The following is a 25,776-nucleotide window of genomic DNA, read 5'->3' as shown; positions in this document are numbered from 1 at the left end:
ACCGTGGTTATGGCCTAGGACTGGAGCTGGGGAGCCTACATCAACTCATCCTTCCTGATGAGTTCATTTATCAGGTACTTACACTTTTTGGGCTCAGTTTCCTCATTTGAAAAGTAGAATAATACCTACCTCATGGAGCTGCTGCAGGAATTAAAAGGGTTAATATTTGAAATATTAATACTTGAAATATTGCTTGGGATTGCTTAAGTTCTACAAATGTTCTCTATAAACAGTAACAACTTTATTAGCACTGTCATCATCATTAGAATGTAGAATGGGAAGTTGGATTTGCTGTCTAACACTGAGCCAATGGGCAGACCACAGCACACCTCTAATAGTTCTTTGTGTAACACTTTTCCTATTCCCTTTAAACAACAATTGTTGAATAAGACACCTCATGTTTCCTTTATCTTCCAAAATTCTCTGCTTGTCCCCAGGATTAGCAAAAAGTCCTTTCCAACCTAACTCTATTTTCAATAATGGGCCAGATGTGTATTCTAAGTCCTACTTGTGGCTATGTCAATTGCTCTACTCAATGAAAGCCTCCCTAGCAGCTTCATTATTTATCTCCTCCCCCAACACAGTTTGGCTTGTGCATGTGTGTTCTAAACTGGTTTGAAGCATTTAATTTTGCCAATATAATTTTAGAGTATTAGATTGCCTCCTGTTCTTGCTCTGCCCTCCTTAATTACCATTTATTACAAAGTCACATAGAAACATTAAATGTGAATTCTGACTTCCATCTCCCTGGCCAAGAACAGGGATAATAATTTCCATCCAACACAACCTGAGCTCATTTTACATAAGGATGATTCAGAGTGGAGATTAGAAATCGTAATCGAGTCTTCCTCACAATCGCCTTATCCTGGCAGTCATTCACTAATGTCCCTGCTAATTGTTAGAAAAATGGGAAAATAAAAATGAAATCTCAGAGTTTAAAAAAATTATGTAAGAAACAACAACAAAAAAATCCCCACAATTTTGTTTCAGGGCTGGCGAAATTGCCCCTCTCATCAGCTCTTACAACATGCTAGTTTAAAAAGGGAATGCAACTCATTTTATTTGGCTAGATGGGGCTAATCCCACATCACCACAATCCCTCCTGATGTTTTATTGATTCTAAAGGACATTTAATCAGGAAGCAGCTCAGCACTAGAATCCTGCTAATTAGCAGACAGCCACATTCCAAATGGCTTTCCAATTGAACACAGATTAATGGACAATATGTACTGGGATAATGATTCGAGAATTCAGCTCCTAAAATGTGTGCCTAAATTGCATCTTTAATCTCTTAAGGATATGGGTTTGCATACAAAGCCCATAATGGAATGGGTTTAATTCACAGACGAAGCTTTAGCCAATGACTGTTTAAAGATGAAATAGGTTTATCTCTTATAAACACATTTTTCTTTTGATTCTCATGGTTTTGAAATCCTAGAATGTTCTAAGGTCAAAGAAGGCAAATCTCTGCTCTGATATTCCAGATTCCTGCAATACTTGTTCTGAATTAGTTGTTAATCAACAGTATCAATGGGGTCTTTCCTATATCCTATGTATAATGTCAACTTTGGTGCTTTTGAGGTTTTTTTTCTCTTTAGACTAGAGCCACTTTGAGAATCTCCTTTTGGTTTTTAGTCTGCTCCTAACTAATTTTTCTGCTTTTTGTAGGTTAACAATCTCTATGGATATGCTCATATATAAAACTGGTCCATAGAAATTCATCCACTGGGTTGGATTCAAACTCGTTCACTTATTCACTGATCTTTGCAAAACCTTCACCTACTTTATATTTCCTTATTGCTCCTATGACCTTGTGATATGACAAATATCTTATTTTATTTTATTTTGTTTTTTTTTTTTGGAGACTGGGTTTCTCTGTGAAGCCCTGGCTGTTCTGGAACTCATTCTGTAGACCAGGCTGGCCTTGATCTCAGAGATCTGCCTGCCTCTGCCTCCCAAGCACTGGGATTAGATCATGTGCCACCACTGCCTGACTGTGCCTTATAATTTAAATTGATCTATCTAACTAGATTATACCTTCATAAGGAAGGGCTCTGCTTTACTCGTAGCTGTGTTTCCAGTGTCCAGAATAATGGCATGTTGCTGGTTCTTGGCAAATGTTTTTTAAATAAATGAATCATCAAGCTTATTGAATATACACTGAGTATCTATCTTGAGCCACATTGTAGGTTAGATGCTGCAACCATTTAGCATGAGGAGGGCAGCTATGTTTTTTTGTGATCATTGTGTAGACATCAATTAAAAAACCACACAAATAAAACCATGATCTAAAGAGTGCTAGGAAATAAGGTGACTAGGTGCTATTAGAGCATTTAGTGCCATGAACGTGATTTGTTGTTGTTGTTGTTGAGATGGTTGGGAAAGGCACTCATCAGTTTGACCATGAGCTATTTTGAGATAACTTCTCTCCTAACTCAGTTCAAGTCCATAAACATTTATCATCATAATATCTACTGCCTTAGACATTTGGGATACAGAACTCAGTACAGAATCTGCTTGCCCTATGATACTGTAGTTTATTGTTTATCACAATATGACAATTAATATACCATGTTAAATCAATGTTATTTCACTTATTAGAAGTTAAGGGGGGTTTTAAGCTCAGTGTAGAATTTATATTTATATGAAACATTCAAAAAAGAAATTGGGATGTTCGTAGAGCAAACGAAAGGAAAGCAGGCAAAGAGGAAAGTGTGGGAGATAGTATTCTGAGTAAAGTAATTAGTATAGCCCACACAGATTGTGTGAGCCCTAAGAGGTTTTCTGTCTTTTCCTTTCCAGTGCTTTGAGCAGTTTTCTAATTTCATACATAAGCCAGTACCTAAAAGAATCCTTGAAAACATCTCTTGAACATCTCCAGGGGATGTCCTTGGGGATATATGTCCCGTACTCTTGGTAAGGTATGCTATATCCTCCTTGCTCTTCCTAACCTCCAACTCTGTCTTATTCCAACTAATTGAAGGTTCCAGTCTGTTAGCGTTGCACTTTCCTCTGCAACAAACTTTGTTTTCCTTTCTTAATAATTGTTGTTTGATGGTAATGCTTGATCCTCAACCTCTCTAACACTATTCCATCTGTTTGGTCCTACTATTTAGCTGTTTCAGGCGGAATGGCAAGTATAGGCCATGGTGGTTCCTAAGGGTTGAAAGGAAAGGTTTCCTTATTTGTGTTTCTACAACTTCTGAGAACTTTTTATCTTAAATATTTAAAATAAATACATCTATTTATTTAGTAAATGTATGCATGCACATGTGTGGAGGTCAGATGGTAACTTTGGAGAGTAGGCTCTCTCATTCTACCAAGTGGGATTCTCTCATTCGATCAGGAACTGACTTCAGGTCATCAGGCTTAGCAGTAAAGGCCTTTACCAACTGAGCCATTTTGCCAGCCCCTTTTGGTCTTAATAAAACACTCTTTAACCTAACTGTCAAGTGATTCGAATTTATTGGTTCCCACATGAAACTTGTTCTCTAAAGGCAGATCTCTGTGCTTGGCATCCTATTAGAAGGCAACAGGGATAAGGAGTTATCATAGTTTCACAAATAGCATAGTATAGTGGCTAAAGTATCTAACATCATTATTTTTTTCTTTTTTTTTTTCTCATGGGTTTGAGATGACAAAAAGGTTTATTTCTGACTTGTAGATGGCTATCTCCTTCTTGCTGTGTCTTTCTCTGGTAGAGAGCAGAAGGAAGCTTTAGTGTCTTATTTTCTTGGAAAGATACTATTTCTCTCAAGGTGGTCCAACTCCATCTAAACTTACTGACCTTCAAAGTCCTCAGCCCCTAGAATCATATTGAGAGTTAGGACTTTGCCATATTTTCATTTTGGTGGGATGCAAACCTCAAAATTCAACTTACTTTATTTCACCTTGGTAACCCAAATCTTGGTGGTTAAGCAATGTTTCCAGCAGGGTCAAGGTTAGATACAATCCATGCTTGCCACATATAGCCCTGACCTAGAAATAAGAAAGAATTTGAAGCTTTAGTAAAATGGAATGAGTGTTTGAATTTCGTCCCACTATTATGGCCCATATGATTCTGACAAGGAGTTATTGCTCAGGAGTATTTTCTTCCATTGAGGTATCATTCAGCATAAGCCTTTTCAGCTCACTGCTTGTGGGTAACAAACATATTTAGTTGGTAGACAGGTGCAGTTTACTTTTCAGAAGCCACTAGGCTTTCTATTACTGATCTTATATTTTCGTCAACTCTTGTGTGGTTAAGGTCTAGGAAGGATCTGCCTTTCTTTACGTGATGAATTGTAAAACATTTTGTAAATCATTTACTTTGATTTATAAAATCAAGTGTCTTGTATTCATGGTTAATGCCTGTCTTAGTTTCTTTTTTTGTTGTTGTTGTGAGAAATTACCCTGACTAAAGCAATTTAAGAGATAATGGGTTTGAAGCGACTCAGTTCAAGGTTCAGTCCATCATGGTGGCAGCAAGGCAGCAGGAACAGACAGCATCTGGTCAGATTGCATCCACAGTCACGGAGCAAACAGCAAGAAATGCGTGCTAGTGCTCAGCTTGCGTTCTCAATTTTCTCCAGTCTTAAATCCCCAGCGCAGGGAAGGGTCTCACCTACAGGTAAGGAGGATCTTTCTTCATCAATGAAAATAACCAAGATGATCCTCACAGACCTGGCAAAAAGCCCATCTCCCGAACTCTAGAGTCTATTAAACTCACAGTTAACACTATTACAATCTTGCCCTTCTTAGGGTAGCTAATTACCAGAGAGAGTAAAAAACTCAGCTGAATGTGTGCAATCCAATTAGACAAAAGCCTTTATAAATACCTTCAGGACTCCACTACTCCTCTGACTTTCCATCCTGGGACAAGGGACCAGGAAACCAGAGACAGCCTCCAAAGTTCCAGAGTTCAAGGGAATTATTCAAACCAGCTAATCTTGAGCTTGCTTACCTTGCTTTCCACAAAAGCCACAGTAATAGGCTCTTGCCCACCTTCCCCTTTTGTCCTACACCACAATGACACCTCCCTGGGAAGCCCTACATGGTGTGATATCTTCTTTTCAATAGCAATTGTCTACTGATCTGTTAGTATCAGTACAGCCAAATAACCATGGAACCCACATTTTAAAATAGTGACAAGGGTTTAGCTCTGTAACATTTTCTTATTTTAGGCCAGGTCTTGGGTTTATCCTCAGCACATAGTAGGCAAGCAAGCAAGCAGAGGCAAATGCTCATCTTTACTTGTCTTTCTGAGGTTTTAAAACTTGCCTGCTACCTTCTAGGTGTAGAGGAATTAAGAGTCAGAAAGACTTGTAGAAGAATATAAATAACAGATTATTCTGAAGCACTTAAAAAAAACAGTTTACCAAAAGTATAAGGAGTTGAGCAGAATGTTGGGCAGAGAACAAGAAGACATAAATAATAGGTGAAAAAAATTGCAGTGCTCTTTAGAATGGGCAGTATTTTGGTGTTGCCCATTCTGCTGACGTTCTATGCCTTTTCCTGGCAGGGCAGTAATCTTATTGCTTTCTGAACTTCCTGGTGAGATAGTGTCTTTTCCTGGGTGAGGTGGTCCTTTATTCATTTCTTTTCTTACCACTATTGCTTAGTGGTTAGCTTGGAAAATAAAGGATTCAAGGAAAGGATGAATGCAAATGGAATGTATGTGGGGAGGGTTAGCAAAAAGGCATAGAGATTGATCACATATTTTGCCATTTTTATTTAATAAATAAAAACTGATTATCCTCACGATTAGAGCATACTGATTTGTTTTTGAACACCTATATTGAAAGTTTATTCTCAAAATAGATCACTCTGTCAATATCCAGTTTTTATGTAGGTTAAAATGAACAGCAGATTAAAAAGGGTACATCATGATACCTAGACACAGACTGACTGATGGCTACTAAAATCTGACTGACAGTCATGAGGAACAATAGAAACTTCTACCAGAAAAATTAATTAAGACAGTGTTACTCAGGATTACCATTAAAATCCTTCAAAGCATAAATATTTATACTGATGACCACTAGTAAGAAATGTTATTTTCTTCTCTCAATGAGAAAATGGCTTCAATTAGAAGTAAATATTTTTTTCTTTAAAAAAATCAATAAGCTATATTATTTATCAAGTGACAAACCAAGTGACTCTTCATGCTAAAAATGTCTCTGGAAAGTTGGCACACTGTCACAGGTTCTGGTTTTCCCATGTACTGTGTTTTACACTGTTACTTGACGCAACCATTATCACCAGCTACAAGGAACCTCTATGGATTTCCAGTTATCAGATTTAGTCCTATTTAAAGATGATTTCTTTGCAGCATGAGACTGAATGGCCATGCTCTGCTCATCCAAACTCTCATACATTGCTTTCTTGAATGCTCCCATATCTCCTTTGATGATATTTAAACCTTTTCATTGGCTTCTTTTGTCTACCTACTTAATAATGAGTATCTTCTTTAATCTGCTTATTGTCTCGCTCCCTTGTATGTTCTGGAGTGGTCTAAACTGCTCCCACGGTGTCTGATCCATCTTGAATAGTCTCAAATCATCATGTACTTTCAGTCTTACTACCCAGAACAACAAGGTCAAGACTCAGTCCATCAGTCCTTACTCTACTCCTTCACATTACTACTGTTTAGTTTCTTATCTCAGTGACTAGCATTATCATCGAACAAGTTGATGAATTTGGCATTAGTTTTGGCCCACATTCAATGACACACCCAAACCTGCTTTATCTTTCCTAATGTCTTCATCCTTCCTGTTAGTGCCTTACTTGAAGCATCATCATTTCTTTCTGCATTACTGGAGCAGCTTCCGACAAGGATGTCTTTCCTTTCAGTTTAGGTTGCTTGAAAAATTCTCCAAATTATATTAAATTGTCCCTCTGAAAGTTCAAATGTAATAATGTCATTTACATATATAAAATGCTTTGGTGGTTACAACAGTTTTAGAGGATAAAACATAAACTTCTTGGAAAGATCTTTCATATGCAGGCTCATCCTTTTTATTCCATAGTTGACTTGAAGCCATTCCCTCAGTTGGTCATGGTCTCCCTCAGTCCTTATTCTGCAGATGGTTCACTCTGTCCATTTGACCCAGATCACCTGCCTCATCATTTTATCTTTTCCTCCTCTGCTCTTTGTCAAACCTATATGCTGACCAAGGTACAACATTTATAGGGTCTCTCTGGACCACTTTTAGATAAGCTACATTGATGTCTAGTTCGATGTTCAAGTAACAGCTACCCCTACCTTTGCCACAGAATTTTGATGGCATTTGTCTTTCCTTAACTGCCTGGAAAACAAGGAAAATTGAAATTGTTGTCACTAGTGCCCAGAACACACAGTAATTAATGCATTCAAAACTGAAAGTCAGTTAAATAATATTGATCAGAAATCAGGCTATTGCATTGAAGGTAGAGAACAATACAGAAGTAGTAGAAATATTTGGACTGTTTTAGGACAGAGATATAGAAATAATGAAGTATGAAAAATGTGACTGGGGAACTGTAGAAGGTGGATGGGGAATTTGCTATCCTAGCATATGTTCAAAGGGGGAATTTTGGAAGTTCTCTAAAAGTGTTAATCTGAAGCTACACGCTCAAGATCTAAATTTTTACAGTTCTGGTGAATGTATACCTTACTCAGGAGATGGGCAGTTGTGATAGATAATCTCAGTTGCCAACGTGATGAGATCTAGAGTAACCTAAGGGATGGGTCTCAGGAGATAACTGTGAAAGATTATCTTCATTAGGTTAATTGAGTGGGAAGACCTCCTTATTGTGGGTAGCACAGTTCCTTAGTGGGATCCTTGCCTCCATAAAAAGAAGAAAGTGAGCTGAGAATGACCATTCATCATGATTCTTTACTTCTAGACCTTGGATGCAATATAACTAGCTGCTTCAAGCTCTTGTTGCTATAACTTACCTGTCATGATGGTCTGTCCCCTCTAATTGTGAGCCAAAATAAGCCCTTCTTTCCTTGATTTTGCTAGGGTATTTTGTCACAGCAACAAGAAGAGTAACTAAGAGAGTGAAAGAGTTAATAAAGAAATGCAAGTCGTTCCACACTGCCTTTGCAGTCTTCTCAAATCATCATTGTACTGAGGATGTGCAAGGCAAGATGAAGGTGCCCATAGATAAAGGTGACTGATATTAAATTTGTTTCTATACTATTTTTGTGACTTTTTAAAATTCAATTGATGTGGGCAAGATCTGTAGATTAATTTTGATATGTTTAGTTTTCTTGGAAGCCACAGGTAGTCTGCAAACACTTTGAATTGATGGTTTTGGGTGTTTTTATTCCCCCTTTATCCTTATTTTTGTTTAGTGTATAGCTGTCATGGACTACCCAAGAAAGTTCATGGTTCTCTCTTTTGGACTTTAAGAAAGTTAAGACTTATAGTTCCAAATTTTCAATGCTTCTAGTCTTTATATTTTGCTCTCAACTTAGGGTCCAGGAGCAAGGAAGTTATGGTGTGGCTGCACCCTGTTGCTTCCTGTATCAAATATCCCTTGGGCCTTAATTTGCTTCACATTCTGAGGAAACAGAATTCTATTTAACATGCCTCCCAGAACTGTATTATTCTTTGAGTGAGTTCCAGATGTCTTAAGAGATGCCAGATGGCTCATGAAAGACAGGCCAGCTTTAAGGAAAATGCACCCCAGTTCCTTGGATCTGAACCACAAAGTTAAGCTTTCAGGGCCAGCTGTAGACGAGAACATTTAAAGACTCTACAATAGCCAGTATTTAATGTTGTATCATCTGACCACAGGACAAAGACCTCAGAAAATGGGTGTGTGTGCATGTGCGTGTGCATGTACATGTGCGTGTGCGTGCATGCGTGCGTGCGTGCGTGCGTGTGTGTGTGTGTGTGTGTGTGTGTGTGTGTGTGTGTGTGTGATAAAATTTATTTAGGGCCTGTATACCAGGCTGTACACAAATACTTTTGCATATTTAGTCTCATTTAATCTTCACAATAGTTAAAAGAGGTGGCTATTTGGAACCTAGGTTTTCCAGATGAAAATCTAAGATCAAAAGAGATTAAGTGAATGTATTTTAATTTTCATTTTTTTGGGTTGTACTCTATGCATAATATCTGAGAACGTGAGGCTTTGCTAATGGCATTACATGATTTCCAATCTAACAAAGGACTGCTGCTTTTTAGTCTATTCTTACTCTTCTCATGAACACAAAACAGGCAAGTCATGAGGTTCAGACTACCCTGCATTATTCTCTTTCTACTGAAACATGTTTGCATGTACAGTACACATGTACACAGATAATGCATGAAAAGACATTAGCATAAGCCTTGCTTTGTATGCAGACTGCATGAATGCAGTCCCAGAGAAAGGCAGCTTTTATTTGGGAATAAGAACCCGCATGTACTGTATTGTATCTTTGCTTTCTTAGTAAATATCAGATACTCTGACTCCCTCAGTTTTAACTCCTGCATGCCCAGAATGAAGGATATATGGCAATGTGTCTGACAGAACCATTCACCCATAATTTCCAACTTCCCTAATGCTCTAATTTCTATCTTTTGAGTATTGTTCTCAGTAAAAACTTCTGCATACCACCTATTGGTTGAGTTCCCTTGGCTCACCAATTTCCAACCTTTTCTAAGCTTGGAATCTTGACTCTGCCCCTTATTAGCAGTGGCCCAGGAATTAGTTCAATTGTCTCTTTTTAAAATTCAGAATTTATTTCACTTACGAAAGGGCAGTAACAACATCTACCTATATTTCATGAGATTGTGTAAGAAATTAACTTTGTTGATGTTATATGAGATCATGTCAGTTAAGCATTTATCACAGTGCTCAGCACCTAGTAAGAATTAAGCAGTGTGAAGCTGTGGTATTATCAATGCAGTTATAGTAATAGCAGCAATCATCATTCCATTTCTATCCAACGTAGCTTTGAGACATCAGTTTATTTGGCTACGGAAGATTCATGAATTAATATGGTTCTGGGTCCTCTTCCATGAAACACATCTGCACTGGTAATTACTGTCTCAAATCAGCATGCTGAGCTCTATCCACAATAAATTACATCAATCCTAAAATATGGTGTTCCCAAGGCATGAGATGCCACATGCTGGCCCCAGTAGAAGCTGGGAGAGGATGTGAGAAGTGAGTTTGGCCTTGAAAAGGTACTTGTTTCCATTGTGAAGTATTATTTGGATATTATCATATTTTCTATTATTAACATTAAATATAGCACAATGTAAGTAATTGCTGGACCAATTCTGCACATTTTAAAAATCTCTCCTCTATTTTGTTTTTCTCTTCTCAAGTACACACACACATACACACACACACAAAAAAAACAATTGTGTAATGTAATCCACAGAGAGAACACAGACCATAGCTGTGCCTTACGGTTAATATAGACTTAATGTTCTGCTTTAGTTCTGTTGACTCTTGACAAACCTGAAATCTACTTTCAGTTACCTTGGGCAAAGGGAGACAGCCAGAGAATGAGTGATCTTCTTTTTGAAGGCTCAGGTTGAGGTTGTCTATGTTGAATTTGCCTTGGCATGTTCTTAGTGCCATCTTCAAAATCTCCAGCAAGCTCTTGTTCACTTTGGACAGTAAACCAGTACCTTGAGGTGGTGTGCTGATTACAGAGGCAAATAAAAGGCTATGAAAAAGATGGCCTGCTAAAAGTCTGTGTTTTCATGTTGTGTTTCTCAGTTCAGCTATTCCCTGAGATTCCACCTAAGTTTTAGTAACCTGGACATGGGATGCATGTGCAATTTTCATAGATTAACACACCTCCTTTTCACAGAAATGAGCTCTGCAATTTCTTCTCAGAGGAGCAAATCAACTGGGTTATTGCATGGACCTAGGCACTTAAGCTGTCCTCTCGTTCTCATTTCTCATTGGAGAAGAAAATGGCAACAAAGAGTACATGATATTAACTTACTTAATCTTTCTGTTTTTAAATTGAATTAATTACTCATAGTTTTCTAAACTACTGATTGCTACGAGCAAAGCCACACAGATGCTGTGATATTGTAATGGGGAGATTTACATAGGAAACCCTGTACTGGGCAGAGGTATTACATGCTTTCTAAACTTCCTCTTTATGTCTGGAAGACCTAGTGTTTTGGGATTTACATTTACTTATAGTCTAACATGCAAATATAAAATTATTAAGACAGTCATATCTGGCTGTTTCTTCTTTAAATAATAGATGAATGGTAACAGTAGCTGGGCACTCATACGTTATGTTGATCTGTTTAGTGAACCCTTTGCATCCAAATCCATTTTTTCCTCCTGATCCATCTGAATCACACCTCCTCTGTGAAGTTCAAACTGATTTACACTTACAAAGTGAAGTGTCACTTCCTCAGAAGGAAGATGTGGCATCCACATCTCACACCCACATACACCAGGCTCCTTTCAGTGGTATGCAGACTCTGCCAATCAGATATCTGGGTTTCTGATTTGAATTACAAGTTTTCCTCCCTCCTTTCTTTCCATAACAGTTACTAAGGGTCAGGATTCATTGGGCTTTGGCCCTTGCTCAGTTTGCTGAATGCTAACTGGGTAGGTTCTGTGTGGAATGTACTGTAGATGGAAGGATTTCTGGAAAGGCTGTTGCAGGAGTATATTTCATCTGTCTCACTTTAGGAGATGAGTGTGGTAGCCCTCCTGTCACAGAGCTACCACACCTAGCAGATGATAAAGAAGACTTCCTCCTTAGTTGCAGGCTCAGTCCTATGTTTCTACAAACACACTGTCTGCTCCGAACAAAGCAATGTCTTCTCTGAAACACTTAAAGTGATCTCTATGTGTGCCTTTGTAAAATAGAAATCCCTAGGTGTCCCTCCAAGCATTGTGATATAACATCTTTAGATACCTGGTAATGTCATTTTATTCAATAAATATTTATTGAGTACCTTCTATAGGCCAGTAACTATGGTAGGACTAAGTGAGACATAAAGCTGGCTAGGTTAGATACCATTCCTAACCTCAAATGCCAAATAATTCCTAATGCAATTCCTGTCAGGAAGAAAAAGAACTCTGGACCATGAGAAAAAGAAATGTAATCCTGTCCAGGGACCAGAAGAGCACTCCTATTTAGCACTTACAACATCTGGATAGTCAGTAAATTCCCAGGACCATAATTTCATAATCTATAGCACATGAAGGCTGGTTGCTGCTTACTTAAACTTTCTATGGCTCATGGCTCTTAGTAACATAGTTGTTTCCTGAGCCATACTTAGCTGGAGTATCCATATGCTAATATAATTTTCTGTTGATTATGATCCCATAAGGAAGAGACTAGGCCTATCCAGTATAGGGATTTACTGTGTCCAGCAGAGTGTACTTGGCAATGAAACTTTGTAAAATTTAAGAATTACAGTCAAGGAGTGAACTATAGAAAGGTATTATTATATCAAAGAATGGAACCTATTTCTGGGTGGAGACATACCATGTCTTCTCCCTTAAGAGTTAATCCAGTTGGGCAGGTGAATCACCTGGCCAAGAGACCACCCCTAAAAAAGTCAAGTTCACAATAAGCCATGCAAAACAGATGGGAAGAATAATTATCCCCCTAATGAGACAATGTGCTTTTCCACCCTCTCTGTACAGTCACTTACTGAGCCAAAGTCATGTAGCTTCATTAAGTCTTTCCACTGTTCTACATTACTTGGGAAGGCATAACTTGACTTTCTTCTTTCTATTTCTTTTCTAAGCATGATTTTCATAACCCTTTGGGGTTCACTTTTTCTCTAAATCTCACTCTCCCAGCCAAGCAGCGGCCTGTCTGCCATATGTCTGACCTCTTTGCTGGCTCAATTCAGATGTCACAGTGTGTCATGACTTCCTTCCTCTTCTTTATCTTTGTGGCCTGGTGGGGCAGCTGCCAAGATTTACATCTTGCCTGCCTTGGGGGTTTATTTCTAATAAAATTGTCTTTGTGCTTTCTTCTGAGTTCTTTCATAAATGATTTTATTAATGACACTACAAACCCAAAGGGTAAACCCGATTTTCCTAGTACATGTGGCAACTCCAGTGGGATGTGCCAAGATTTCTAGAACACAATTGACTCCACTGCCTGGCCCAGGGACATGTATCCCCAATGCTATAGCTTCTAACTATGAAGTAGCCTTGTTTCTAATGGAAAAGAGAAGTAATAAAAATGCCACATGCCAGGCACTGTTCTAAAGAACTTTGTACTTGTACACATTTATTTTCTTTCATTTTATCTGACTTTTAGTTGTTTTACAACAGAATTTCACTTCATACCTCTGCCTGCCTTGAACTTGCTGTGTAGAAAAGGCTGGCATGAAGCTCAAAGTTACCCTCTTGTCTCTGTTACTTACTTTTAAAATGAATTTTCTGTGTTAGACTACAATACAGAAACATTTCATTATGACAGTTTTGCAGACACGTCTCATTATACTTTGCTCTCAATCATCCTGTTCCTCGTGTCTCATTATCCTCTGCATACCTCTGAGTGATTCCCTTCCTTCCCTAAGAGTACCCCCCCCAACAAAAAATCTGCCTTCAGGACATACGCATTCTATTGTTACTTCTTTTCTTCTATCCCTTTTGGTCTCTTTCTCCTCTTTCATGATATCTATTGGTTTCCTGACCTATACCCACACAAGTATAAATATGTATGCACATACTCATGCATGCACACATACACACACACATGAGCACAGATATACACACTTTTAAATCTAAGATAAAAGATATTCAGAAAAGGGGAAATTTATATTTATTGATCCTTGACTTTATTACTAGATAAAAATCAATCAAAGGAAGTTTATTTGACTCTCTATTTCCAACTGGACTCTGAAAGCACAGAAGAGGTGAGTGGATTCTAAGGTCACATAGTTATTCTGTGGTAAAGAAGTTGGGCCCAGGCTTTTGGCAACAAAGCCTGTGTTCCTGACAATTGAACTCCCTCACTGTTCTTGGGAAACACAGACAATATCACACTTCATTCTGCTTCATGTTTAATATAACTCTCAGATACATTTTGATAAAAACTTTCTGTCATTTCTCTTGCTTGTGATCAAGCAGAAATATTAGTGATTTTTATATTTCACACCCTGTGCCAGTACCAATAATCTAGGACTTCACTAACCAAACACTTTATAGGTGAGTTTTACACCCTACATGATTCTTTCTTATTTTGTAATGAGATTTTTCTTTTTGAAACATAAACAAAAAGGCAGATATTTTGGTATTAAGAAATACATGAAGTTAATGAGAATTACCTTCTATGCTGAGAGGGAAAGAGATGAGAAGGAGGGGGTATAAGGATGGGGATGGAGAGGGAAAGGAGGGATGTGGGAAGGAGAGAGAGAGAGAGAGAGAGAGAGAGAGGAGAGAGAGAGAGAGAGAGAGAGAGAGAGAATACATACAAGCCAATTGTTTGTGAACTGGGTACGTTACCCTAGTGAATGTGCCTCTACTATCCTGAAAGCTCTAGAAGTCTCAGGCAATGGACTAAATGTTGGTTTCACAAATTCAAACTCTAGAGCCTTAGCTCATGAGGCTGGAGACTTCATGAAAGGGGTTAACACTGCTGTAGGAGAGGTTACAAGGTTTTTATTTTCTGGGTTTTTTTTTCTCCTGTTGTATAAAGATAAGAAAGGAAGTGATATCTGGAAACCAAAACCTAAGCATCTTTCATCTTAAACATTGAACTTTCAAAACTAGCTAGCAACAATACTTCAATTCACTACAGCAGCATGGCCTGAGATATGGAAGAACAATATGCCTACAAAAAGGGAGAGAATACCTTTGTCTATGGTGGCTTTGACTTGGAGAGTTCCTTGGGTTACTGTGTACAGCAGTTTCATTTTTCTGCAATTTATCTGAACTTGCTCCTTTTAAAAAGCAGAGTAGCTCTCCATAATTCACCTGAAAATTAAATATAAAATAGAACATCTTTACTTAATTTGCATTTAAGGGAAAGAGGCCTAATGGAGCCAATGTACTCGAAAAATGTTTACCAATGATAGTTTTAAAAAATCCTATTTAAAATATTCAGGCCATAATTATTAATGGTTTATGCTAAACCCAACTACTTAAATTCTGGGCAGTGAACATGCAATAACCACATACTCATTCAAAACCCAACATACAAGACATTTTTCTCATACACTGTTTACTTCGCTATAGCCTTGGTCTGATCACACAGCGTATACACTTAACTGCGCTTGCATCATATTGTACAACACCAGTGAGCCCTGTATGAAACACCTTGCCTTGGACTCTAGACCACATGTGTTGGGAATTGCAGGATTCTTACTGTGCATAGTTTTTTCTGCCCATACAGAAACAGTGGGCTTAATTACATAAAACAAAGATGGTATTTTTATACAATAATTCCTCAGCATATTATATCAAATTAGTGTATTTTTGGATATTTTGTTATAATGTTTGGTTTTAAAAGCTGTTAATTGATTTCCTAATTTGAGTTTCATGAAAATTTACTCAGTGACGTTTGGCCTAGAATTAGGATAGAATTTTCAACTTCAGAAGTAGCATTAAACAGATTTCTGCCATTTTGAACTACAAATATTTTTGTGATGAAGTGTTCTTAGCATTGATAATTACAAAATCAAAGTATTGATCAATTTCAATCAACCAACATCTGAAAAATATTGAAGATGTTCTACATCCTACAGTAACAAATACTCATCTGAGACTGAATTCTTTTGTTGTGTATATGAATGTGTATGGTGTCCATGTATGTATAAATGTTTACATGTGTGGGCACAAGTGTGGAAGGCAGAGGTTGATGTTGGATGTCTCCCTTGGTTATGCTTTGCCTTATGTATCAAGGAAGAATCTCTCACTTGAACCCAGAGCTTGCTGATTTGTCTAGTTTCACTAACTGGCTTGCTCCAGGGATCTTGTCCTCCTTTCCCATAGGCTAGGATTATAGGTAGGATGCCATCCCTCCTAGAGAAAAAGCTACAGGTAGCTAATGACCATTGAGTGAGGAAGAATTACCTTCTCCTAGCAATGAGATGCCTAAATGGTTATCCAATGCAAAGTGATCAACCTTGAAATTAATCATACACACACACACACACACACACACACACACACACACACACAATGAAAACTGGCCCAGAAGTTGTATTTATGCATATTTATACATGTAATAATAATATTTTTTGTTTTGTTTTGTTGTTTGTTTGTTTTTCAAGACAGGGTTTCTCTGTGTAGCTTTGCGCCTTTCCTGGATCTCGCTCTGTAGACCAGGCTGGCCTTGAACTCATAGAGATCCACCTGGCTCTGCCTCCCGAGTGCTGGGATTAAAGGTGTGCGCCACCACTGCCTGGCTAACGTGTAATAATAATCTTAATCAAAGAAAAAGAGGCTATCAGTTTGAGTAGGGATTGGAGGGGAGGGATCAGAGGTAGGAAAAAGAAGGTCAAGTGATATAATTATATTTTAACTTAAAAAATAAATAAGGGGCTGGATGGATGACTCAGTGGTTAACAGCACTTGTTGCTCTTACAGAAGACTTGAATTTGGTTCTCAGCATCCATCTGGTGGTTCACAACCATCTGGAAGTCCAATTCTATTGTATCTGATGCTTTTTTCTGATCTCCATGGGCACCAGGCATGGCATGCATACATACATTCAGGCAAAATATACACACACATAAAGTAAAAAAAATAAATCTAAAAATAAATAATTAAGTAAATAATCACATTCATCTCATTAGTATGTAAACTTGCTTTCATCTTTTATAGATATTAAAATTTGATGTATGCCAAAGAATTACTTTTGAAAGTTCTTTGTGATCCATTATCAGTAAATGTTATTTGTATATCTATTTTATATATCTATACATCTTGAGGCCACATAAAATTCCTTTGGCAAGAAAGTGTTAGGAGTGACAAAGTTTACCGAACCATGGAAGAGCCTTGTGGCTAGTTCTGGCTAAGGTACTATGAAAAGAAATACAGAGAACTGTTTTGGGGTTGAAGGTTAAGCTTCTAGCATGAGAGCCTTGGAAGTCTCCCTTTTGCCCCTCAAGTATCACAAGTAAAAGTATTTCTAAGCAGCTGCTTCATCAGGATGGATCCAGCAGCTCAAAGAGCATTAGTGCCTCTAATTGTGATGGATATTTAAAAACTAACAACTGTCAGGACTTGAGAATGTAGCTCCATTGATAAAGTGCCTGATGGTACATAGTTCCTGGGGTTGATCCCCAGCAGCAAACAAAATGAGACGTGGTGGTAAATGCCTATAATCATACCTCTTGTAAGATGGAGGCAGGAGGATCAGAAACTCAAGGTAATCCTCAGCTACCTAGGTACCTTCAGATGCTGGCTGGGTTGCATCAGACCATGTTTCAAAACATCAATCAATGACATTTGTTATTTTAAACCACTGAAGATTTAGGTTGCTACTGGCAAATAACATAGTGTTTAGCCTCTTTTTCCCTCTCATATCTCAGGAATGATTATTGTATATAATATGTGCTTATAAGTTTAGATGCATTCACTTAATCTAGAGACAAGAATTTATTGAGCTACGTGATAAAAAGCCAAATTTCCTTTCCAATGTAGTAAGGGACTGAAGGATGGTCACTGCTGTCCACTGCTAAGACAGAGGCCATCCAGAGACAGTGGATACAAGAACTCCAGAAAACCAGAGGAGACAGTTAAGGATAGTCTCATATGATGTAGGTCTTGAGCCATAAAGTTTTATTATTATTATTTTTATTTTTTGGTTTTTTGAGACAGGACTTCTCTGTGTAGTTTTGGTGCCTGTCCTGGATCTCACTCTGTAGACTAGACTGGCCGTGAACTCACAGAAATCCACCTGCCTCTGCCTCCTGAGTGCTGGGATTAAAGGTATGTGCCACCACTGCCAGTCAACCATAAAGTTTCATTAAACTAAAGTTTCATGTAGTTTGTGCCATGCATTTTCAACATACTGCTAAATAATGCTCATAAGGATAGAAAAGGTTCAATTACAACAGCTTAGAGGAGAGAAAACATTTATTTGAGCATCTAAGAGCTAAATATAACATCCGTGTTTTTCATTTGTCATATCATTAAATCCTGATATGATGCCCACGAGATTGGTTTTGACTTGATTTCCTAGATAAGATCACTGGGGCACCGGGGACATTGAGTAGAACAGTCACATGTCACAGAGTTACAGCTGCTGGGATTTGGGTCAGCACCCTGCCCTTCCTTTGTTAGGTCTACTCTGTCTAAGACCTACTGGTCAATGATACTCACTCATGGTTTTCTCATTGCTATTATTTCCATTTCAAGATATTTTCCTGTAGCTCTGTGATTTGTCTATACTTGGACTGTACTACAATCAGACATAAGTGTGTTTGGGCTCAATGCCCCAAAATAGGCCATATCCAAAGCCACTGTGGTCTTATCATCAGTGAACTCATGTCTCAGCTCCAGAACTGCCATTAATTCCTTGGGCTCCAGTTTCCAAAATGGTAGTGATAAATTATATTTTAAATTATATTTCACCTCTGACCATTTAAGAAACTGTCACAACACATGAGAAGTCTTAGTCAAGCTCTCTACTCTTATCCTGAGGCTTGCAGACCAAGTCAGCTTACCACCAGACACAGGGAGGCCCATTGTCTTGAATCAGTCCAGGCTTCATATGTTTAGAAAAGACAGTGAAAGTTGAGACTCTTTAAAGAGAAACTGAACAGAGCTGAGATCCCTAACTTCATCTCCTATTCTGGTGTTTTCTGATGAAAACTTCCACTCATGAATATGAATAAGCTTAGGGGTCCATAGGAAAGGCCATGGTCAAAGATAAAACTAACTTCTTAATTTTATTATTCTGTTTGGTTAAAGGCAAAGACATAAGAGGAACCCACATCTCAGATCACATGATGGTCATACCATTTCAGGAGAATCCCTTCTGGAAAATTTTTGGCAGAGGAGCTTGACTGTTGGGAACTGAAGAGGGACTTCAAGTCTTAGGAAGAGGCAGCTTAACTGTGACTGGAGGAGAAACCCTGAAGAGATGGGGTCCAGAGTCTTCAGCTCTTTCAGAAGTTTGTCCCATAGGCTGGAGCTCAATGGGCATGACTTGAGTTCTCTTCTGACCAAAGTGAGTAGAAAAGAATCTTCACTTGTCATTATACTTGGTCTCTGGATAATTTCCTAACATAATAAAGAATAGAAATGTGAACAGAGCTCTGAGACAAGATGGTTAAAGACCTGGGGAGGAAGCAGAAATCACTGGGGCAAGTGTCACAGTTTACACCTGCAGGGTTGGCCTAAGATAAGACAAGAAGGTAGTTTCATTAGATTATGGGGCCCGGGATCTGTTCCTTAGGAAGAAAGGGAATAATTCTTCTGGGAGGGCATACATAGGCTCTTTAATACCTATCATTGTTGTGTACAATGAGCATAACAACATTTCATCTTGAATAAAAATTTAGAACCGGGCGGTGGTGGCGCACGCCTTTAATCCCAGCACTTGGGAGGCAGAGCCAGGCGGATTTCTGTGAGTTCGAGGCCAGCCTGGGCTACCAAGTGAGTCCCAGGAAAGGCGCAAAGCTACACAGAGAAACCCTGTCTCGAAAAACCAAAAAAAAAAAAAAATTTAGAATAAATTTTAAAGACTTTTCAGATTGACAAGCTTAGTGCTGAGAATGAAACAAAAGATAAAAACTGAATTCATATTGGGTTAACTGGACTTCAGGAGCCCTTCTGGGAAATTTGGAGTGAAAGGAGTTGAGGTTTGTATGTTTGCCTATAAAGTTCCCAAGGAAGATTCCTGCAAAACTGCTGAGCACAGAGATTATGACATCTGTCCATCCATCCTCAGACTTTATAATTAGTATTTCACATGAAAATAAGTAGTCAATGAATAATGCTCATTATCCACACAGCTATAGAAAACAAGCCAATAATTCACTATACACACCTCAGGTTGTTCAGAGCTGTCCTTTGTTATATGTTCCAAGGACCAATCTCTAGACTTTCTACTGGGGTGACAGTGAATATAGGATAGAGACTGGTCTCCAGTTGGTACAGAGCTGCAGTAGACATTTGCCTCATGGGAAATCTTAAAGAAACAAAGACAAACATAAGCAAAGAGAAGAAATGGGGAAAGGAAAAGAAAAGAAACAGGGAAAACATGAGTGAGCCAAGCATCTTGTTTTAGCAAATTCCAGTTGTAAATGAACTTCAGCCCATTGAATCATTGAGTTACTGAATTCCCAGTGAAGGTTTGCTCCACACCATTTTCAGCATTAGACAATTAACACATGTTGAACAAAAATGTGAACAATTAGATACTATCTTATCTGTGCAAGAAAGGTGTCTCTGACAAACCAAAAATAGGTAGAACATAATGTGTTTGTAGGTAAAGTGTGCTCTTATCAAAAACAGGATTCTTCATAGACTGTTTTAATTAGCAAGTTCATAAAGGGTGGTAAAGGCAATTATGAACTTTGCCAAGAGTAAAAGAAACTAAAAATGTTACTCCCCAAAAATATTATTAAAGTTTATAACAAAATAATTTAGGTTCAAGGTTAAAACATTATTTCATTGTGCCATAGAATATGGTGAATTATTGATGCTTTAAACTTTTTCTGTATTTTATGGTGGTTGATCATGTTAGCTGACAGGGCCTTACTGACTAGGGGAGATTGATCTGCCTAGGGATAGTTAGATCCTGGACACAGTAAATGACTTGCTAGTGAAACACTTTCCATAAGCTAACTAGCTACTGCCTTTATGTAACTTTCATACTTTAAATTATTGTATAGCTAGTACCAGAATTCAGATGCTCAGGAGCAATCTTTCTGTCCTAGTTTGGGAGAAATACTTCAACCTAATCAGTAAGCCATTTGTGCTGTCTTGCCTTGATGACCCCAAGAAACTTCACAAACTTTGGCCTTGTGTTTTCCCTCCAATCTCCTTCATCATTTTGAGTGAAGTTGGTATTTTCCCACATGCCCTAAATAGGACAGCACAGCAAGATTTCTCAAATGTAGTCAGACTTTCCTTTGTAAGACTGCCAGCTCCCCAATAATGACATGGGGATTTAATATTAATGGTGGAAGCTTGGCTTTTAGCTTAGGCTTTTCCAAAACTAGCTCTTGTATGTTAATAAATCCATTTTTATTAATCTATGTTTTGCATTTGGCTTAGTTATCTCTCCTCTGTACTGTATGTCCAACTTGCTTCACATCAAGCACCTAGATTCCTTCTCGTCTCTCTCTCTCTCTCTCTGGAAATACCACCTATCCTCTCCTGACTAGCTATTGTCCATTCAGCTCTTTATTAAACCAATCCAAAGGTGCCTTGTCAAAGACACATCTTCACAATATACAAAAAGAATATCCCACAACATTTCTCCATTTTGTCTAAATAAAAAGAAAAGGTTTTAACTCTAATACAGTGAAACTATAGACACTAAGAATAATTGTCTGGTAAGAATTACATTCACAATGTCCAGTCCATCTGTATTTGGAAAATTCAGAGAAAAAATTCTATTGTCTATCCTATACTGATGAATCCAAAGGTTTATACCTAAACCACTTTTTATCACAACTTGTATTATCAACTTAAAAATATCTTTTTAGACCTTAGATAAACAATTTAAGCTGTTATGTCTCTCAACCTTTATAAATTTTACATCTCTTTTGTAAGTTTCATTTTTGATTTTGGTAATAAAGAAAATGGTATAACTATCTAGTCTTCAATCCCATCAAAGATCTGTGAAGGATATAATATTACCTGAGTAAACAGGAAGTTCAGAGCAAACAACTTCCAAAATTATAGAAATGACAAAGACATTTGGCTGTCTGGACAGTCACCCAATGTTCCTCTGCAATGTTGGGGCATCTATCTTTGACTTATAGGCCTAGAATATCTAACATACTTTTCTGTGAAGCAGGAATTTTTGAAGGACTGTCCTCCCTTGTCTTGGTAATATTCAGTAGTGGCCTTCAACAATGTTCTTTTGTGTCCTGCTTATCCAATGTGGACAGCATACTGTCAGCAGTTGAGGCAAGGGCAATTTCTTTGCCCAGTGGTTAAGTTTGCCACAAAGAAATCAAACTCCATAGGAAGGTTCTTCAATACCCATCATTCTTTTTTGAAGTAAGTGGTGCTGCCAGGAGCAGATGTGTCTTACTGTCATGCAAAACCTTATGTAATTAAAAATATTTTAAATGCCATATTCTCTGTCGGTCTCTGAAGTGTTTGAAGAATATCTATCTATTTAAAATATATCTCTGTTTGATCTTGAAAACATACCTGACATGACTCTATGTTTGATTGTTATATATGACTAACTACTAACCTACATTTATTAATTAGTTTGTAATAATAGCCTTTAAGGACTAGAACTTGACATAATATTTTCCAATGAGGTACATGGGTACAATACCTCAAACAAGAGAAGAAATATATATACACGTTAAAACAAAAATAACCTTAAATTTGTGTCAATAGACACAAATCCATAACAATGTAAAATATTTGAGATTAGTAGTTGCTTTCTAGTTTAAAAAATAGATTCAATAATCTACCCTTTTATCCTATCATTCCTATATCCCACCTTTTTTATTTTCAGAACAAGATCCCCAAATCTAACCACACTTGCTTAGTTTTTTCCTGATCATTACCAATAACAACTTGCAACCAATCCCCCTAAACAATGACAAACATCTGTAATTCACTGAACAACCAACGTCCTCCCCCGTGCCACACCTTGAGAATGTGGGCATTATGTTCTCTTAGAATGCTTCCTGTTCTCTGGGGCAGTAGCACATTTAGGGGACCCTGAGAAAATTGGAATAATGGTCAAGTCCTGGGAGCGCTAGCTGTATTACTTTTTTCTTTAGTCTCTGTGTGATGGGAAGGTATAGAGCTTATCTGAAGTACTACTCCTGGCTGGAGTAGTCTGTGAGGCTTGACCACCTCAGCTAGCAGCTTTGAAGTTGTTCTGGTTGTAAAATTTTGAAAAACCTACAACAAAGGCATTTTGAGAGGTTGGATCACCTGGGTTACTTGTCTTCATTTTTGTCTGGTCCTTTTTTTTTTTCTGAAAACACACAAACTTTTAAAGGTAACATGTATATCTGAATTAACACAAGTATGGAATTGAGGTGTGCACAATCAGCTAAAGATGATTTTTTTAAATTTATGTTTGAGCAGATAAAAGGCATCTGTCACTTTATAAGTCTGTTTGAATGGCATAACTAAGCTGTAATATAAATCTGTATCCATGCTATATGAAAAGATGGCATATAATAATAAGTCATGAGGACTTTGTAACCAACAAGATTTATCATGTCTCATCCAGTCTCAGAGTTGTTCCTATGTCAAGGGATCAGCTTGTATGTTACCTGTCTTGTAGTTTTTCTTGTTCTTTTCCTTCATGTCTTAGCTAGGATTTTCAGGAGCTTTCCCCCAATCAAACATAATATTTATTAATTTTGAGTAAATCCGTAATATTTTGTTTCCCATAGAAGCAAAAGCAAAACCTCTTCACAAATGCAACATATTTTCTGACTTCCATTTTGAAGTTAAAACATTTTAAAAACATTTTTCTCTTTCTTTTTATTTATTCTTTGTGTTTTTCACATCATGCATCTCCATCCCATTCATTTTGCCATCCCTTCATATCCACCCTCTGCCTTTGCAACCTCCTCAACACCAAATAAAATGAAATAAAATTTAAGAGAAGAAAGAAAAAAGAGAAAAAAAGGAAAAACCCAATCTCATCATGGAGGCTGTAGTGTGACACAGTGAGTCACACATTAAACTCTTTTATCCATATATCTTTAACTTGTAAGTGTTCATTGCAGAAAGTAATTGGTCTGGTTCAAGGCCTCTGGTTTCTGCTATACTATCAATGCTGGGCCCTCATTAGAACTCCTCCTGGTTATCCTGTTGTTGCCTTGTGTTGTGGAGATCCTACAGCTTTGGTTCTGCAGGAACCCATCCCTTCACATCCTCCAGCAGATCACAGATGGAGTGAATGTTGGGATGGGCTGACACATTACCCTAGTTCTGGGTCACCTGGGTAGTCGCAGGTTTGGTCAGCCTGCTAGCTCTCCTTTATCCTCACCACCAGATTGAGCTCGCTGGCATTTTCCTGATGAGTTCACTGCTTGCATCGATGAGCAAAGGGATATATAGGTTGGTTTAATTTAGCAGTTTTTTCTACAATTGAATGTCTCTCAGCAGCATTTGTCATTAGCTCATTAACATTCAAAAATTTAAAGTTAACAAAATACAGGATCTAGGCACCCTGTGTATTTCCCATCCTTATGTGGCTTATTTGTTTGTTTGTTTGTTTGTTTGTTTGTTTATTTTACTCTCTTTAAAGACTTTATTTTATTATTTTTAAACTGCTTATTTTTTATAACTGTCTATATACAATTTCTTTTCTTTCTTTACACTTAAGCATATTTTTAAACATATTTTATCTGTTCATCTCTTCAGAGGCATTCTTGGAACTGGCTCTTTTTTTAGTGTGTGTGTGTGTGTGTGTGTGTGTGTGTGTGTGTGTGTGTGTGTGCCTCTGCAGTGTTTTTTAGACCACATGAGTCAAACTTTAAACTGTTATGCCAGCCACAGCAAAACTCCACTAGCACATGTCGCTGGTGGCTGGCTCCACCCCACCTCTGGTGGGTGCTAGCTGAGCCTCATGTTTTTTTTTTTTACCTAATCTCCTGCCCCAGTAGTGCACAGTTTGCTCAAGTGTTCTGCTGTATTAAAGGGGCTGCCTCTGTATACTACAAATACCCAGCCTCCTTAAAAGTCCAAGGTTGCCCAGAAGCTGTGTCTGACTCTGTAGCATGAATCTTAAAGAGTCTTTATTAATAAAACAAACCCAGAGCCAAGAATTGGGGTGAACACTGGAAGATCAGAGAGACAGAACAAGCCACAGCTAACCTTACCTCACCAATTCCTCAGGTGATCCTGTTTCCTCAAACTGGAAGCTTCTCAGTCCTCATTCAGAATGAATCTCAGCTGAACTGTGCTGCTCAAAGCCTAAAAGCTTAACCAGCCAAATGCTTCTAGTTTTTGGTCCTCACGCTTTATATACCTTTCTGCTTTCTACCATCACTCCCTGGGATTAAAGGTGTGAGTCACCTTGCTTGGCTGTATCCTTGAACAGATGGATTTCTGCCTCTGGAATGCTAGGATTAAAGGTGTGAGTGCCACCATTTTCTAGCCTCTGTATCTAGTGGCTGTCTGTTCTCTGACCCCAGAAAAATTTATTAGGGTGCATAATATTTTAGGGAACATAATACCACCACATGACTCCATGTTCAGAATTTTTTTCAGCTTTTGCAGGCCCTGTGTGGATTTATATGCTGGACATTGGGCACCAAATGTAGTAAACTCTCAAATGTAGCCAGACTTTCCTTTATGAGACTTTCAGCTCCCCAGTAATGACATAGAAACTTAGTATTAGTTATGAAAGCTTGGCCTTTAATTTAGGCTTTTCCCCAACTGGCTCTTGTAACTTAACCTGCTTTTATTAATCTACATTTTGCCACGTGGCTCGGTCACCTCTCCTCTATACCATATTGTTGCATCTTGCCAGCATAATCCAAGCACTTAGATTCCTTTTCTTCTTCTCTTTCCTCAGAAATCCCACCTATCCTCTCATGCCTAGCTTTTGGCAATTCAGCTCTTTATTAAACCAATCAGAAGGTGCCTTGGCAAAGACACATTTTCATAGTGTACAAAAAGATTATCCCACAATAGGACAATATATCTTCTTCACTCTTAGAAAAAGCAACCATTAATTCCAAGCTATTT

General features: G+C 38.0%; 1 protein-coding gene across 1 annotated transcript in view; it reads right to left on the bottom strand.

The window, feature by feature from the left end:
- CUNH1orf87 (chromosome unknown C1orf87 homolog) overlaps window positions 1-25,776 on the bottom strand; it is a 70,735-nt gene that overhangs the window by 21,672 nt on the left and 23,287 nt on the right. The window contains exons 4-8 of the mRNA XM_052718292.1: window positions 19,910-20,050; window positions 18,877-19,140; window positions 14,762-14,883; window positions 10,444-10,609; window positions 3,881-3,978 (exon numbers count right to left, since the gene is read on the bottom strand). Of these exons, the coding sequence (XP_052574252.1) occupies window positions 3,881-3,978; window positions 10,444-10,609; window positions 14,762-14,883; window positions 18,877-19,140; window positions 19,910-20,050 (791 nt within the window). The remainder of the gene's footprint in view (window positions 1-3,880; window positions 3,979-10,443; window positions 10,610-14,761; window positions 14,884-18,876; window positions 19,141-19,909; window positions 20,051-25,776) is intronic.

Source organism: Peromyscus californicus, unplaced genomic scaffold (assembly GCF_007827085.1).
Source record: "Peromyscus californicus insignis strain IS unplaced genomic scaffold, ASM782708v3 Scaffold_5__1_contigs__length_169319896, whole genome shotgun sequence".
Lineage (NCBI taxonomy): Eukaryota > Metazoa > Chordata > Mammalia > Rodentia > Cricetidae > Peromyscus > Peromyscus californicus.
Note: the sequence above shows the minus strand (reverse complement) of the source record. Positions and strands in the feature narration are given on the sequence as shown.